Source organism: Strix uralensis, chromosome 19 (genome assembly GCF_047716275.1).
Source record: "Strix uralensis isolate ZFMK-TIS-50842 chromosome 19, bStrUra1, whole genome shotgun sequence".
Classification (NCBI taxonomy): Eukaryota; Metazoa; Chordata; class Aves; order Strigiformes; family Strigidae; genus Strix; species Strix uralensis.
In genome coordinates, this window is record NC_133990.1 from 13,235,011 (window position 1) to 13,251,764 (window position 16,754).

At 39.0% G+C, this 16,754-nt stretch overlaps 1 protein-coding gene across 1 annotated transcript in view; it reads right to left on the reverse strand.

Moving 5' to 3' along the window:
- Nucleotides 1-858: 858 nt before the first annotated feature.
- PITPNC1 (phosphatidylinositol transfer protein cytoplasmic 1) overlaps nucleotides 859-16,754 on the reverse strand; it is an 84,831-nt gene continuing 68,935 nt past the window's right edge. The window contains exons 7-10 of the mRNA XM_074888830.1: nucleotides 8,535-8,690; nucleotides 7,735-7,798; nucleotides 4,053-4,171; nucleotides 859-1,096 (exon numbers count right to left, since the gene is read on the reverse strand). Coding sequence (XP_074744931.1) covers nucleotides 1,091-1,096; nucleotides 4,053-4,171; nucleotides 7,735-7,798; nucleotides 8,535-8,690 — 345 coding nt within the window. The 3' untranslated portion in view covers nucleotides 859-1,090. The remainder of the gene's footprint in view (nucleotides 1,097-4,052; nucleotides 4,172-7,734; nucleotides 7,799-8,534; nucleotides 8,691-16,754) is intronic.

The window sequence follows — 16,754 nt, forward strand, 5'->3', positions numbered from 1 at the left end:
AGCTGCTTATTTTTTCAATCTTACACATGGAACACCATTAATGAACACCAATACAGACTTAAGAGATCACAAAAGGAAGGGAGAGCTATTAAAATACATTATCTACAAGAAATGGGTGGTTTCTTTTACAAATTCTGTGCAAGATAGAAATAGTTCAATGGCCTCAAAGTCAGTATAATTAATTACAATTGGGGCTTCAATACAGCGATATTTTAGGTTCGAAAAGTTTTGTGTTTGTTAGCTAGGCCCCAAATCCTGAGTCATATTAAGCAAAATGTGAGTCCGAGTGATTGCTGTCGGTGCTCAAGTACAATGAGTTACAGGTCAGATGTTCGTGAATACACAGGAGAAGCCTGAGAGTAGGAAGGATTTTAAAATTGGCTATAAAAGAAGAAAATGGGAGGGGGTTTTTTTCCTGTTAACCCTGCATTCTAGCTGGCACTAATTTGCCTCAGAAGTCCTTGGCAGCTTTAGTAAATACCTACTCCCAGTTATAAATGCTATGACCTAGATGAGGATTTGTAGGTAGAATACTGCTACAGAAAGATTTATTTTCTTTTATAGGGTTCCCCTCAGACTATTTCACTGTATGTCAGTAAGATGCACCATATGGCTTGAAACACTACTTTAGGAATATACAAACTACATTCTCTTGCATGCACTTCTCTGAAGGTTTTCAGGATCAAGTCTGAGAAAAGAAGTAATCTTTCCACACCAGTAAGATTATTTTAAGCAAAAAAACAACCAACAAACCACCATGACCTTTGTAGAAATTGAGTTATGCCACTCTTGCTGTGGTAGACATGGCTTATCAGGAGGAAACATGCTGGGCTAATTTAAAGGGTTTTTTTTGCTGGATCTGGAAGAGTGAGAGTTTCTGGAGCAGACTTTTTCCTAGGCCGGTCTTTGGGAACTGTTAGGAATTCAGGAGCATCTGTGGAGAGAGGAGTTGATGGAGCACTAGATGGAGCACTGCGGGTTGAAGAAGGCATGGAAATGTTAGAGATAGATATTGCAGGTGGGAAAATCCCAATCTTCTTGTTGGTAGCTTCCTGAGTTGCTCGTTCAAACTCTCGGACTTCATCCATTGTCATGTCTTCAACAAGAAGGGAAGAAAGATAAAGGCACGTTAGAATCATCTCAAGTGATCATTTCATTAACTCAGTTAAACTGCTTCCATCCAAATTCTACATCAGGGAATGATTGCTTATCGTGCATATCATTAAGTGATTCTCCACACGAATGCCCTCCTACTGTAATGCACTGATCGGAGCACAATAAGCAGCAAGCGTCAAGGAAACAAAGTTAAGTACATTAATCACATACTAATGGTTCTTCTACCTGGCTCTGAACTGAATAAAGATTGCTACCTCTGCAATTGCTGGAAAAATCAAGCTATTTCACAGGCAATTAAAGAATACATTTAGATACACAGTCAGCAAGCAGAATTTTTTCAGAACTTCCAACAAAATAAGACTGGTAGGGGTTTTGGTTTTTTCATTTAGATTATGAGCATGAATGGGTAAAGGGTTGTCATCGGTTTGTTTGCCTCCTGTAATTACCAAGGGATGAAAAATTCTCTCTCCTCCCATGCACAGCTTCCACTGACTTCTAGTTGCAGCTGCGTGCACATAACTGAGGCGATTTTGCTTCTCTACTAACAAAGCCTAAAGAATTCCCTTGCACTTGATACAGCCACAACAAACTTTCCAACTCTTCCATCCAGAATCTGTACTTAAACATTTATGGCCAACTGACAATTCCACTGCTTAATTCCCTGCAAAATCGAGGCAAAATGAGATGAGAGGGTAAAGCCACTTTGCAATGGCAAATCGGATCCACAGCCAGCAGTGGAAGTCTGCTCGCGCAGGTGACAAACGTGTCACAGTGCTGCAGAAACCCACAAGAGGGCAGAGCGATCCCGGCATAGATGTGCTCTGAGCCCAGCCGTGCAAAACTTTTTCCATAAAATCCCAGATCTGCTACAAACTGCTAAGTTGAGCAAAAAATCAGCAAGACTCTTCTGGAACCTGCTGCTTCATGTCTACGTTGCCTGCAAGATGTCCACTGAGCCAACGGAAATAAATTTTACGGTTTTCACTGAACGTCATGTTGAATTTGTAAATTTGAAGTATTTCATTAAACTATTTTATAGATTCTTTGAGCTCTGAAAGCTGAAAAAAACAGAAATAAAGACACTAGCATTTCGATCACTTTAAAATTCTTGCACATTTGGGTGTCTGAGAAACGGGACTGGCCATGGTGCTTATTACCATATGTATGAGAATATCCTACACTTTCTGTACATCGATACTTTTTAATATTACCCAGCTGCATGCATCTGTAGCCTTGGCTGCAAATGTTATGTAAAAGCAGCTCTATGTTGTATTACTACATCCTATTAAATAAACAAAAGCGTGCATCTTGCCAGCTGCCTTCTCTCTTCCCTGCAGACGACATTCCAGGGACCTTTCAGCCTACATTGCCAGGTATTAGGAGTGAGGACAAAGCTGTTTTCAACTCTGAGAGAAGTGGTGGAAATAAACAGATGGTCTCACAGGAACTGTACCTACTTGTGCTGGAGATAGATTTGAACCTGTTTTGCTGATTTACATTTTGTTTCACACCCTGTAACAGTGTGTGTAGTGTTTCTGAACTCGAAGCGTTTAAAAGCACCCTGACATCAAAGGCAGCCCATGCATTCATTTCAGCTATTTTTGATTGAGGACTTTGGTACAACGTGAAACAAAAGCTGTCTTGGATACATGAAAGTGAAAGAGGACAGGATGATTTCTCAGTTTACTGGGCACTGAATTGAGGACTGACTGAAATCTTGCTCAGTGGTCGTCTCCAAGACCGTTCATTTTAAATTCAGACATGAAATACTTATTGTTCCTTCAGCTGACCTCTGCTTTTTAGCTTATACTTGCTTTAAATTCCCTTCTGTTCTGATATACACTCAAGTAAAACAAGTCCTTACCCTGAGCTGAGAAGGCTCAGACTCTTTTTTTTTCCATTAATGACAAACTCTGTTCTGCCCTCAGTGGCAGTTTGTCCACATGGGATCTAAGGGTGGCAGACTTCATTGAAAGCCAAACCCTGAAGCACAGAGCCAAAGTCAGAACTGATTCTCAATTTACTGTTCAACTAAGGAGTAACCTTGATGTCAATAGAGCTGCAGCATTACAGACACAAGAATTACCTTCCTGGTTATTACTTGGACAACATCTTCTCAGGCTGGTGACAATTTTTACTGAGTAAGAACAAAGGAAAAGACTTGAAGCCCTTTAGGCCTTGCCCCACACTTGTTACATGAGTAAAACCATCTCTGAGCTCTACGGTGCAGTTAGTAGAAATAAAGGAATAACAACATTTCAAAAGCAAATATCACTGCATCTTTTCTATTTGCAAATAGTAATAATTTCTAATTTTAGGCCTCTCCTTGAGGTGTCCAAATTAGGAAGTTAAATACTTTATGAAATTTCCAGAATCTGAATCAAAGAACCTACACAGAAACCTGTTCTTCTCCACAAACTGCTGTTACATACTTCCGAAAATACTTCTCATGTTGTTGGTAGCTAATCAATGACAACATTAAAATTAGTTTGAAAAGAGTGAATAATTCATTAGCTTATTTTTTTCCTGGTGAAGCAAACAATCTTACCAGTCCCACAGAAATTTTCCACTCCCCATGTTCCTGGCTTTTTGACTGAAGCACTCTGAACTCCTGCGTTTTTTGACCATTCAAATAATAGAAAGTAAACCTCCTATTTAACTTCCTCTTTATGCATCCAACTGAAATTTGAGAATTGTGTTTTCCTGAAAGACAGGGAGTTGCATAGGAGCCCAACCCCACCCTTTCTTACATCAGTGGCAGTTTACAGTGCAAAAGAAAGGCAGGACTGCACTTGATCGAGAAAGATTCTGTTCCTACTGAAGCAAAACCTCCCCAAAATTCCACTGAGTGGTCAGCAAGATCAGTTGGTTGCTCTTCTCTGATCTGTGCAGGTAATTAGCTGAGGATGGGCAATATGTTTTAAAAAGTGACATACTCTTGCTTTGGCATGGCTCTCTATTTCATCCACAGTAGATGAATGTTGGTTGCAAACTTTAATGTTGGTTTTTTCATGCATATTTTTCTCGAATTCTCGAACATCATCCATAGTCATATCTGTAAAAAGTTCAAAATTGTTGGCATTTTCCATTGATTCAGTGCAAACTTAATTTTTTTTTTTAAGGAGAACGTTCTAGGAACACATAGTCTTTCAGCAGAAGCCAAAAAATGATTTAAAAAAAAGCATGGAGCAACTAGCTTTATGAAGATTCACTCATAAAGGTAGTTATATCAGCCAAGGAAGGTGTAAGAAGGTTAAGTCAAAGGGCGTCAGAGAACAGGAAGGAGTGGAAATTGTTTAGGAGTATCTGTGTAACATAAGGTAGGCAAAAAGTATTGAAGTGCAGCCCTTTGCAAAGGCCAAGATCTTCTAAAAAGATTTTAGAAGATCCCTTGGAATAAAGGATAGATACAGAAATACTATAAATATTTACTTACCTTGCCAGGCACTTTCAAAAAGGTTTTATGTTATCTTTGCAGAGTACCTCTCATAACCAGAAAACATTCTTACTGTTAGAGCACACATGAGCTTAGATTCCAGAAACCAACACTTAATTATGCTGGTAAGTGAGTTAATAGTGAATACGTTAACAGTTTTGTAGCCTCAAGCAATTTAATGAATTATAAAAATTAGAAATATTCTACAAATCAGGCTGATTCCAGTAGGCTCACTTATCACTGTCTAGGCATGCCTGATGTTGTCAAACTAGTGCATAATCTGTTTGGTGCTTGCTATGTAACTCCAAGCATTATTACAGATTTTAAAAAGATTTGTCATAAACCACATTTCCAGTAAAAACATAAAGAGTCCAATTAACTGACTTGTGACCTCACTCTTCTGAGTATTCCCATGCTTTCAGTAAATCTACTTGAGAGTAAGGTGTAAGCAAACATGAAGGCTGTCAGAATTTTGGTCTGTTCTTTACAACAGTTTGATAACTTCAGAGTTTCATGAAAATAGCCATCGACTTTTTACTCATAAAACTTAAATAGCATTTTATTAGCACAGTATACTTGCAAATGTGTACCCCTTTTGGTAATGTACACTGTGTTTTTGTTCTTGAGGCTATCATTTCTCTGAAGGTTATTATGTGCCATTTGGATCTGTGAATTCTTGTATCACACCACTCCTTGTTATGTGATACGAGTCTCTTGCTGCATTTTGAGACAGCTTTTAAGGAAAGATATAACTTTAGCTGTTATATTAGTAGCACAATGTAACATTTCATCCGTGGAAATGAAATACAGTCTAAAATTTTGATCAGAAGGAAACATGTAATATCACTAACTCATACTCTTTTAGTCTTTTCCTTTTACTGTTATCTGGAATGAAAAACAAGCTCATAAGCCATGTCAGTAACATGCTAAGGATGGACTTTGCCAAGCAGAGAACATGCTCTTTATTAGTAACACTGTGAAAATAGATTTTGTTAATAATAAAGCTAAATACAGTTCAGTAAATTTAATGACAAGACACATTCATACTTACAGTATCAGTAACAGTAATCAGTCAGTAATATCCATAACATAACATGCTGTTTAACAACTGATTTTATTACACTGATTATTTGATTCAGTCTAGCTGACTAACATGATCTCCAAGTCATTCTCAAATTTTTTTTTAAAAGATGGTAATAGACACATTGAAGGCACACAGACGCTTTAAAAACTGCATTTTTGAAAAACTCTCCCTACACACATAAACATATCAAGAGCAGTACCACAAGAGTTCTACAGATCATATGTATTACATAGAACTGGATGTATATGAACTGGATCTCACTCATTTTGGATAATGAAATACTCAGAGTCTTACCAACTGTTCAGAACAGTGGAGCGGTATAAGGGCTGCAGACAGCACAGTGTTACCTGAACTAACTTTCTGCACTTTCTTTTTTTTAATAAATCTTGCTATATACTTACCCTTTATTCACGTCTATTTTAGTAAGCCCAGATTTTAGGTTCTGTACTTAGCTTGACAACTAAGTTCTAAAAGTACACTGTATTATTTAGTAAAGAGACTCACCGTGACAGTAAAAATCCAGAAGATAATCGTGTATCACAATATTTCATTTATGGAAAGAGTATTTTTGACAGGGTGCATTCCGAGTTAAGATGGGAAAATCTGTGGTTAAGTGTTTTGGGACTAAACCTATTCTGTATGTTTAACTTCATAACTACTTGCTTGTTATCATTATCAATAACTCTGCTAAAGTGCAGATGACTTTGCTTCCCAGTAACATTTCTTTATGTCTTGCTTTAATGGCTACTTTGGGTAGATTTGGGGCAAGTTTATGGGCTCAATTTTTACATGAAGTCAGGCTTCTTTATTTAAAGTCATTAGTTTCCCTGACTTCCTACAGGGAAAAGAATAGATCACTGTATTTCAGGTAAAAAATGAAAAAAAAAATTTCTAAAATAAAAACCCCAGTATCCCTTAAGAACTCTTTCTCACTGAATACAAAATTTTCTTACTAGTTTATGGCTATCCCAAAATAGAAGGTATTTTTAGTAGATTTCACTATTTTTATGATTATCACAGCACAAGGTTCTCATGCAGTATTAAAGTTATAAGAACATTGTGATTTCAAAAGCAAATCTCCCTGTATTTTCAAAAAACCAGCACAATGTGTTTGTTGTTAGATTCTAGTGTAAAATTATGCAGGTTTATGAAGTCACTGGAGATGTGTTTGCACCAGCTGGGCTAATTGACAAATATATTTCTAAGCAATGCAGAATGTTTCTGAGTTTTGATGAAAGACAGGTGTCATTTTTATCCATGAAATGCCCCAAATGGTGTTTCCTGAAGCTTAAGGAGGGTCTAAATAAACATTCTAAATATATTCCCAGATTCCTATTATATGTTACAGGGATGTCTTAGAAACCGTTCCACAAGTTTCTATGATTATGGATACATCTTACTGAAAATACATGTAAAAAGCACAAACCCTGCAAGCTGATTTTATAAAATGTAATTGGCTGTTTTGATATTCAGATTACTCTGTACCATTGAAAGTGCCCATTCCTACAGCTGGTTCATGGATTCAGAACAGTTTTTGCATGCAGCTGCTGTTGAATCAGACCCAGTAGGCTTTACATTTATATCCATTTTTCAGAAAGGATGTTAGAGCTCCATCTTTTCTTTATTGCAATCCATATTAACCGTTTAAAACTTTCCTAAAAAGCTGAAATCGTGTTGGGTCAGAGGCCTTAGGAGTTTGCAGTATGGAAATGACTGCATGTTAATGCAGTCTTAATGAGCAGCTTTATTCAAACCTGCACGCTGTTCTCCATATAAATGACTCTTGGCAGGGGCAGCTTCTAGCTGCCTACAATGCAGGGGGACGGGACTGATGCATATACACGGAGATGCATGGGATGTAAAGGCGTCCCTGTACGCTGCCTACTGGCTGCCTAAAATACAGCCTACTCTTGTTACAAAGAACCTGCTGTAAATGAGCTCCGTATGTTCCAGAGAAACCAAACGTCGTTCCATCTCTTTCATGAACAACTTACACCCCAGGACCTGATGATCCATGAAAGCAAATGGAAATCTGTTGTTAATTGTCATAAGCGTTGCATCAGCCCTTTTAAATGGGCTAAATTTGGAGAGTACTTACCGTACCACTCGTCAACCCAGGCAAAAGCCTGCCGGTGACCAATCAAGAGTATATCTCTGACCACCTGCAGAACAAGGAAAAGGTGAAATATAAGTGTGGCAACAAAACATTTTAGAGAAGTAACACTGTTGTCTTTCAACATGATTTAAAGTGAAAAATATTCTGACAGTTTTCTGTCTAAAAAGACATGCCCTAGACAGTCAGACATACTGGCTCTGAAGGTCTTGTAGTCCAACCTCCCACGTGAAGTGGATCTAGTGCCAGCACTGTAGCGTGGCTTTGACTAGCATGGGAAGCCATTTGGGAACGTGTACAGAATCCATTAATCTTCAGGCAATTAGACGTTCTGGATGTCTCCTTTTTCCTTGTTCATTTTTTAATCATGTGGAAGGTCACTACGCTGAAAAATATTATCATTTGGCTGTTAATGCCATTCATTAATTAATTTTTTAGTAGACCGATTGGAAAACTTTCCCACTACCTGTTTGTAAGAAATTCTGCACATCATTGCTACATGTATGGTACTCATGTATACTCATAAATACTTCAGCTCACAGTATTGAAAATGTTATTGATAGTTTTTCTCAACCTTAGATGTGAGCAGCTCCAGGCTTCGCCAAATTTACACCCAGAGATGAACTCTCTGGCTCTGCTCCAGATCCTTCAGACCTTGAGAGAGGTCTGAAAGCAGATTCGGCTGAGCTCCCTAGCTTCTACACAGCCATAGTTACATTCCTGTGCAGGGTAGTACTCAAGTTCTGCTTATGTGAAGGATAAGAAACAGCTCCTGTTTCACTGACCTTGTGTACAAATTGCTCTACTCTGGTTTGAAGTCCCCAGACTTCAAATTTCACAGTCACAAGTTTGTAGGAACACATAATTGGCTGATGGGTCTCTCTCCAGCCTTCTTTTAATTGGCCTCTCCCAGTCTTCTGTGACTTGAAATATTTAGGATCCTGCAAAACAAAGAAAACATACTGGGAAATGTAGGAGAGGAAGTCCTGTTTGTCAGTTTGCTAAAGTAAATGTTTTGATAAGACATAAAATAGGAAAACATGCTAATAAACATTCTGAAAAAATTGTATGGAATTGACTTAAATAAGCACTAGAATGTACTAAAATCCCATCCTGTCTTTTATCCAACAGCCAGTGAATCGATGGCAGCATATTCTTGGAGATGCTTTGACAATCATACCATCTAGGACATTTTCTGCCATAGGAAAATATGTTCCTGCAAGTCATTACAATACAATGCACTCCAAGTGTTATTTATGGCCTTTGGGAAAAAAAAGCATTGCTTCTTCAGAGCTTGCTTTTCCACCACTCCCTCAGTGTGACTTATCAGTACTCCCTACCCATGCCTGTTTTCCTGAAATCATGTCCAATCTGAGCTTTGACACATCAATGCTGATGCGACCCTGACAATGCCATTTCAATTTTAAGTGAACTTGTATATGCAGGTGGCCAGCTAAGTATGAAACTCCTCCAATTACAACTGAGTTATGGACTGACTAATTGCAACTCTGTCTCTCTTTTACAAACTGGAAAATCAAATAAATTGCTGTTGAAACAACAGCAAGACCAAAAAACCAATAAGGACATTAGTTCATCTTTGAAGTTTACTTTTATCTGTACAAGATACAGTTTTATCTATCAAAGTGCTATTTTCCATATTGGTATAATTCCGTTTCACTTTATGTCCAATCCTGCTAATTACATCTTTTAAATAGAAATAATTTATAGTTAAGCATGGATTTTTAAAGCTTGAAAATGATGTAGTTTCAGTAAATTCATAGTGGAGCTTCTAAAATCTGTCTTCAAGAGTAACCACCCGCGCTCATCTGTGTTGCCTTCCCCAAAGCTGAGATCTGGGAAGATCTTTTAAATCCATCCTTCGTTATAAAAGCAGTTAAACATGTATTTAAGTATGTGCTTAAATGATGTGCTAATGGAAGACGACCAGGAGAAAACCTCACAAAATATTGGTAAGTCTACTCTGATCTTAATTTTCTTTCATTCGATGTGAGCTTATGTATCAGTCAGCATTCCTTTTTTCTAATGTTTAGCTATCTCCCAACTTGGCTTCTGATTTTCTGAATATCCATAAACTGAAGCTCTGTCATTAAAGCTTCTTTACAAAGCTCTAATGAGGTGATAGTTTTCCTTCTCTGTGAAAGTCATTGCTTTTATTGCTGACATATTCTTTTCTAAGTAGAAACTTTAAGCTCGCAGTATAATAAGGTTTCAATGTTAAATTGCTATAAAAAACAATTCAGCGTCATCATATATCAGAGCAACATACCACTGTATATCACAGCTCACAGTCACATGCTGTTGCCAATCTTCTCACTCAGTAAAACTTGACCTCAGATTGATCTAGATATTTTCTGGTTGAAAGAGTTGTTTTATAACTGATCACTGCCTGAAGCAATCAGTATAATAATATTAATAATAAAAAGAAAAAGTAAGAAGGGAAGAACTAAGACATAATATTCAGAAAGATGTGAAATTCTAGTAGATGGTTCTATGAATAAAGAAATTATTACAGAAAATATGATTTCAAATATTCCTGCAAAATATTCCAGTGTAAAATAAGTATTTCTAAAAAGGAAAGTCAAAGGAAAATGGTTTCCTGTAAGGAAGGGTCTGCTCTTTCTTACACACATGTATGGTGCTAGTGTGATGGAGCCGTTGTCCTGATTAAGCATTTCAGATACGCACTTTAATAATACTGAGTCTTATACTTTATATCCCTTCAGCAGTAACCAGATCTATAATGGAATAACGTCAGTGCAGTCCAAAGGGATTTAATGTAATGAATTTGAGTCAGTATCAAGTATTCAGAATTTATAAATAAAAGTTAAATAATGAACAGCTAGCCTGCACAACTGCTCAGTCATGCATAAAACTTGTGTCTTGTTCAAACCACAAGAACCCTTTGGGTGCCATGAAAGCAGCGTTTTGCTTTGTTTTGTTTTGTTTTGGTGAAGTTAACCTGGCAGACGAGCGGATTCGTTGTGGAAATTGTTCTTAAATTGGTGGCCCACAAATAATCCACTTACTGCAATGCAATGCATCCATGACATCACTCCTAGTTGCAAATTCCTTTAACAGCACCCAGAGAGGGCACTTTTGCTTCCTTAATCGTACCCATTCTTCTTGAAGGACATGGAAGTTTAGTCAAATTGGCTGGACAGTTTCAAGCAAAGAGCCAGGCAATGATGGACAGCATGGGCAACTTATATCTAATAGCTTTTATGGAAATTCCTGCCTTTCTGAAAACATTAACATATTGATACTATAAAACTGTAGACTGGTGAATGGAAGCCAGGAAATGGAAAGAATTCAGAGGAATAGATTTCCAGAGTGCTGTATGAAAGATCAAGATGTTAAAGATTTTACTGCTTGCTCAGGTGAGCTAAAACTCAAAGACTGCATATAAGCTGAGTAGGGCGCAAGATGCACAGCAACATTAAGCAAAGTGAACTTGAGAGTTTAACCTCTGGGCCATCAATTCAAAGGGCATGAGTGTTTTATAGAGGTGAGTCGTTACCATAAGTAAAAGTAACATCACTGGGCTTTTTACCCAGATGCTAAAAAATCAGGTATTTAAAAAAGTCTTGGGCTATTTTAGAAAGACACAAATTCTGGCTCAGAAATTGCTTGTGCTATGGTTCATATGAGGAAGTATTTAGGAGAAGAATACCTATATTTATCTCTATATTTTGAATATATTGACACCTTTCTCAGGCCTCTGCTCTTGGCCACAGCCCCAGGGAGCATACCACATCAGAAGGACCTTTGGTGTGACCAGGACTGCTCATCTTTTGCTCTCCAGTGTCTGATCCAAAGCTCACTGAAATCAATCAGAACTTTGACATAAAAGCCACAACCCAAAATGGTTTTATGTGCCAAACTCATGGCTTCAAATTGCAAGATTAACAGTCTGGAATCCTTTCTGCAATTAGGCATATAAGGTCCTTCTTAAAAAATAAAACGAAGCAGGGATGACCATTTTCTATTAAATGCAAGTAGAAATAATATTGGTACACAGCACTGCTTCTCCTCCTGACTTTCATGCTGTAGCTCCCTCATTAGGTTAGTCAGATAGAACAAATCAGACTCATGAGCCACGCTCACATCTCTCTGGGTCCCAGGAGGAAGCGCTGAGCACCTGCCTGTACCGGATCATGGCCGTTCCTTACTGCTCCTGTGAAAGGTAGGGCAGTTTGCAAAACATATACCAGAGGCACCAGGATGGGGCGAAGCACTGTGCTCTTTGGGCAGGAATTGTGGCACACATCTTTGAAACACTCCTGTCAGTGACTAGAAGCTGGGAAAGATGATCTTGGGTCTGACCCCATTTTTATGTTATTATTTAGAACATTAATTCTGTGTGTGCCTTATTTTTGCTCTTAGCCACCCATGCCTTCCTTTCTAGAGAAGCCATCATCCAAAGAATACTGCATCTATTCACTATTTTCCTCTTAATTTATCTACTGGCAAAATCCTCAATCTGTTTTAAATGTAATGGCACAGCTAAAATCTTTTTGTTTAAATAACCTTCTCGTCCTTTTATCAGACACAATTTATTAGGAAAGCCCATCTGGCAAATCCTTTTGCTACAGAGGAGCAAAACCTACTCTGTATTTGCAATACATTATTGCCAGGTGCAGAGTGATTTAAAAATAGCACTTCTGCTAACATAGCAGAAACATCATTACCCATGAGCTGGGCTTATTTGAGAATAAAATGTAAAATTGCAATAAAATAAAAGCCACAGTGTGATGGATATGGTTTCAAACACAGCACTCTCCCAGTGTTTCTTACTTAGGCCGTGTATGGCGGGTCAACGTGCTTGTTGTTGGATATTCCATTATTTAGCATTTAGCATTTATTTACTTAACCTTTGTCATGGACTGCAGTTGTCATGGGCATCAGATGTGGAACTGTGACCCCCTTTCCAGGAGGTAAACACCAACATGTTGACAATATAACACTGGGTTGTTGCAATGCCTTTTCATATTAATTCTGAAATGTTATTTTTTACTTAAATAATGAAATACATTCCTTGTTTACAGAAAACTTCCAGATCTGACTGGGCATGCTTTTCCTTAGCTTTGCCATGGTATCAGGCATGGTTTGAATGAAGATGCCATACTATTCTGCAGCTGGCAACACCTCCTTTGTCTGTGTGCTGGAAGGCTGCATAGAACATCTTGTTAGCCTTGTCATCGATCAATCTCAAAAATTACTTGCTGCTTGTATGGCCATTTTAGCGTGGAAAAAGATCCCCAAGCTGAATATGCTCTCCAGAGGTGAAAGTGCATTGTGCTTATGCCATGCATCCTAGTCTCTTACTGGAAGGTACACAGATGTCCCAGAAACAGATACTTCCTTCCTTCCTTTTAATGCACAGATTTGTTTTTTCAGACTCATATTGCAATATATTCCATCACTGGGCTTTTGAAGTGCAGTCAATTTTTTTTTTCCCTTTAAGCTGAAGACCATTTTGTTTGATCTTGAATTTCAGAACCAATCTTTCATGGTTTTACTACATGTGATCTGGCATTTCACCATCAGCTGTAGTTGCTAGGTTTTTGATTTCAGCTTATATAGCCAGGGCTCTGGAAAGATTTGCTGATGTAAAGATGCTACTACAGACATTTATGTGGAGTGATTTTTTAAAGACTTTTTTTTTCCTCTTTTTGAATTTCCATTAAAATGCATTTTCTGGAAGACCCAGCTAAATACTTAAGGATTGTAAATATTAGGACAGTTCTGAGGTGTTAAAATATGATAATCCAGCCAGCTCTTATGTAAGCTCACAATCGAAATTAGTAAGGAAAAGGAAATTTTTATCTGTTTTTGCTGTGCCCTGTACTGAACTACTGTACTGACATGTTGCACACATTCACTGTGGGAGCTGAGGCAGTTGTATTATTTCAACTACCGTAATTTTCTGGCTCTGTAATGTGCTAGAAGTTTTGTTATTCTGAAAGCACCTGGACAGTAGTAAGCTGGACCTATTACAGTGCAGCTGTGTTAAAGTAAAAAGAGCCAGCAGTTGAAGAACACTGCAGCAGCTGCACGAAATCTTTCTGTTTGGAGGTACCTTAAAAAGTTTATTCCATTTGTCCAACTCTCAACTGCTTTGTTATAAACAGGAAATGAAATACTGTTAATTCTGCGAACTTGAATACGGTCGCAAAGAACATTGTGCTCAGTAGCTCACATCTACAGTAAATGTTTCATTTCAGAGAATGATTCACTTGAGGCCCTCACTCTTCAGCATAGCTCAGTTTTATTCTTTTCTATAATTCAGATAAATATGTATGTCTATATGGGGAATACATGATGGCTGGTGATACATATTCATTGGTGGTAAAGTCACAAGGAAATGACTACAAATATACAACTACTCTTACCTGCAGGCTTGTACAGTCTTTATACAGAAATATAAAATTCTGTATTCAATGTAATATGTACATTCAGATTTGGAAACATATGTGACTACTTACAGAAAAACAGGCAAACCTGTTAGCTTGGATCTAAATTCAAGCTTTCTCAATCTGGAAGCTCACATTTAAACTTCTTAAACTTTTAAGGATTTTTAGGTCCATGCTTGTAAAAAAAAGCTTTATTTATGATGTGGCAGCACGGCTAAGTATTCTGGTGGCTACTTCACAACGAAGTTTGTAGATGGTCATTAAGTTAAAATTAAGCCACCTGCTTTGGGATACCCAGAATTGCTGCAGTTATACCTCCTCCAGTCTTCTACAAGAACAACTTTTTTGACAGCAGAAATCAGTGTATCTCCATGGAAGACAACTGGGCTCTGTGTATGTGTTCATAATAGCTAACAAAACTGCCTTCTGAGTCACTATTTACGTGGCGATTTAAGTCCTTTTGTGCATACACTGACAGAGAAGCCCCCCAGTCTTAAGGGAATTCAAATCACTTGGATAATTCTGGTCAAGAGATTATTAGCAGAGGTTCCTTTAAAGTGTTCCTCAATGAAACAACAGCTCTCCTTAAGTCTCCAGCTAACTGTATTTTTTTACTTTTCAATTTTAGTTACTATTTAGAAGGAGACAAAAAGCAGATATGCACAAAGTTGAATTCAATCGTTTTCCCTTCAACTGTCATGACATTTTCATGGAACACTCCTCCTTTCTCATCAGTACCAGCACAAGTCAAAATGAGCTATGCAATTCAAATGGAATATTATACATATGAAGAAGTTTTATACATTTTGTCTTTTTATGTGTGAATCATTACTATGTAAGTTATAATAGAAGGAAGAATATAGATCTGTTTATAAGATTAATGTCAGAGCAACTGAAAAATAATCATCATAGGTGCTAGAGAGCATAGAACAGTAGCTTCACTTGTTTGTGCTGAGCCTGATGCTGTGGGTCCCCTGGATATCTCCTGAACCCTCCTGTGGTAACTGCAATATTATTACCTCTATTGATGATACCGGTGTAACATACACACAGCCATATCTTCTGGTTATATAAATGAGAAAAACAACACTAAAGCTGCTGTGGTTCATTCTGTTGTAATCAAGGAGTTATTTGATGCACTAACTCAAAGGTTGCAGTCAATTGTAGAAAAGGGCTTTTCATACAGAGGGCTCTGAAGAACTTATATTCACCCAAACAGCTTATGAAGGATAACTGTGCGCTTTAAAGCTAAAAATAATGGAAAACACAAATACTAGCTTAATAGCTAGTGCTGTCTGATCATATGCCCACTGTAGGAGAAAATCAGGTTCGAGACCATCTAAGGAACCTGAAGGTGCACAAGTTCATGGGACCTGATGAGACGCATCTGCAGGTCCTGAGGGAACTGGCGGACAAAGTGGCTCAGCCACTATCCATCATACTTGAGAAGTCATGGCAATCCACTGAAGTTCCCTTGGCAAAGGGGAAACATAACCCCCATTTTGAAAAAGGGAAAAAAGGAAGACCCAGGGAACTACAGGCCAGTCAGTCTCACCTCTGTGCCCAGCAACATCATGGAATGGATCCTCCTGGAAACTCTGCTGGGGCACGTGGAAAATAAGGAGGTGATTGGTGACAGCCAACATGGGTCTACTAAGGGCAAATGGCTCCTGACAAACTTGGAGGACTTCTACGATGGGGTTACAGCGTTGGTGGGTAAGGCAAGAGAAACTGACGTCATCTACCTGGACTGGTGCAAAGCACCTGACACTGTCCCGCACGACATCCTTGTCTCTAAATGGGACAGACATGGATTTGACGGATGGACCACTCAGTGGAGAAGGAACTGGCTGGGTGATAACACACAAAGAGTTGTGGTCAACAGCTCGATGTCCGAGTAGAGAGCAGTGACAAGGGGTGTTCCTCAGGGGTCGGTACTGGGACCGGAGGTGATTAACATCTTTGTTGGGGACATGGACAGTGGGACTGAGCACACCCTCAGCAAGTTCACTGACAACACCAAGCTGTGTGGTGTGGTCGACATGCTGGAGGGAAGGGATCCCTCCAGAGGGACCTGGACAGGCTGGAGAGGTTGGCCCGTGTGAACCTCGTGAAGTTTCAACAAGGCCAAGTGCAAGGTGCTGCACGTGCGTCGGGGCAATTCCAAGCACAAATACAGGCTGGGCGAGGAGTGGATTGAGAGCAGCCCTGCGGAGAAGGACCTGGGGGTAGTAGTAGATGGAAAACTGACTGTGAGCCAGCAATGTGCGCTCGCAGCCCAGAAAGCCAACTGTGTGCTGGGCTGCATCAAGAGAAGTGTGGCCAGCAGGTCGAGGGAGGGGATTCACCCCCTCTACTCCACTCTCGTGAGACCCCCCTGCAGTGCTATGTCCAGCTCTGGGGCCCCCAGTGTAAGACAGACGTGAACCTGTTGGAGCGGATCCAGAGGCCACAAAGTTGATCAGGGGGCTGGAGCCCCTCCCCTGTGAGGACAGGCTGAGAGAGTTGAGGGGTTCAGCTGGAGAAGAGAAGGCACCAGGGAGACCTTAGGGCGATGTCCCAGGGCTTAAA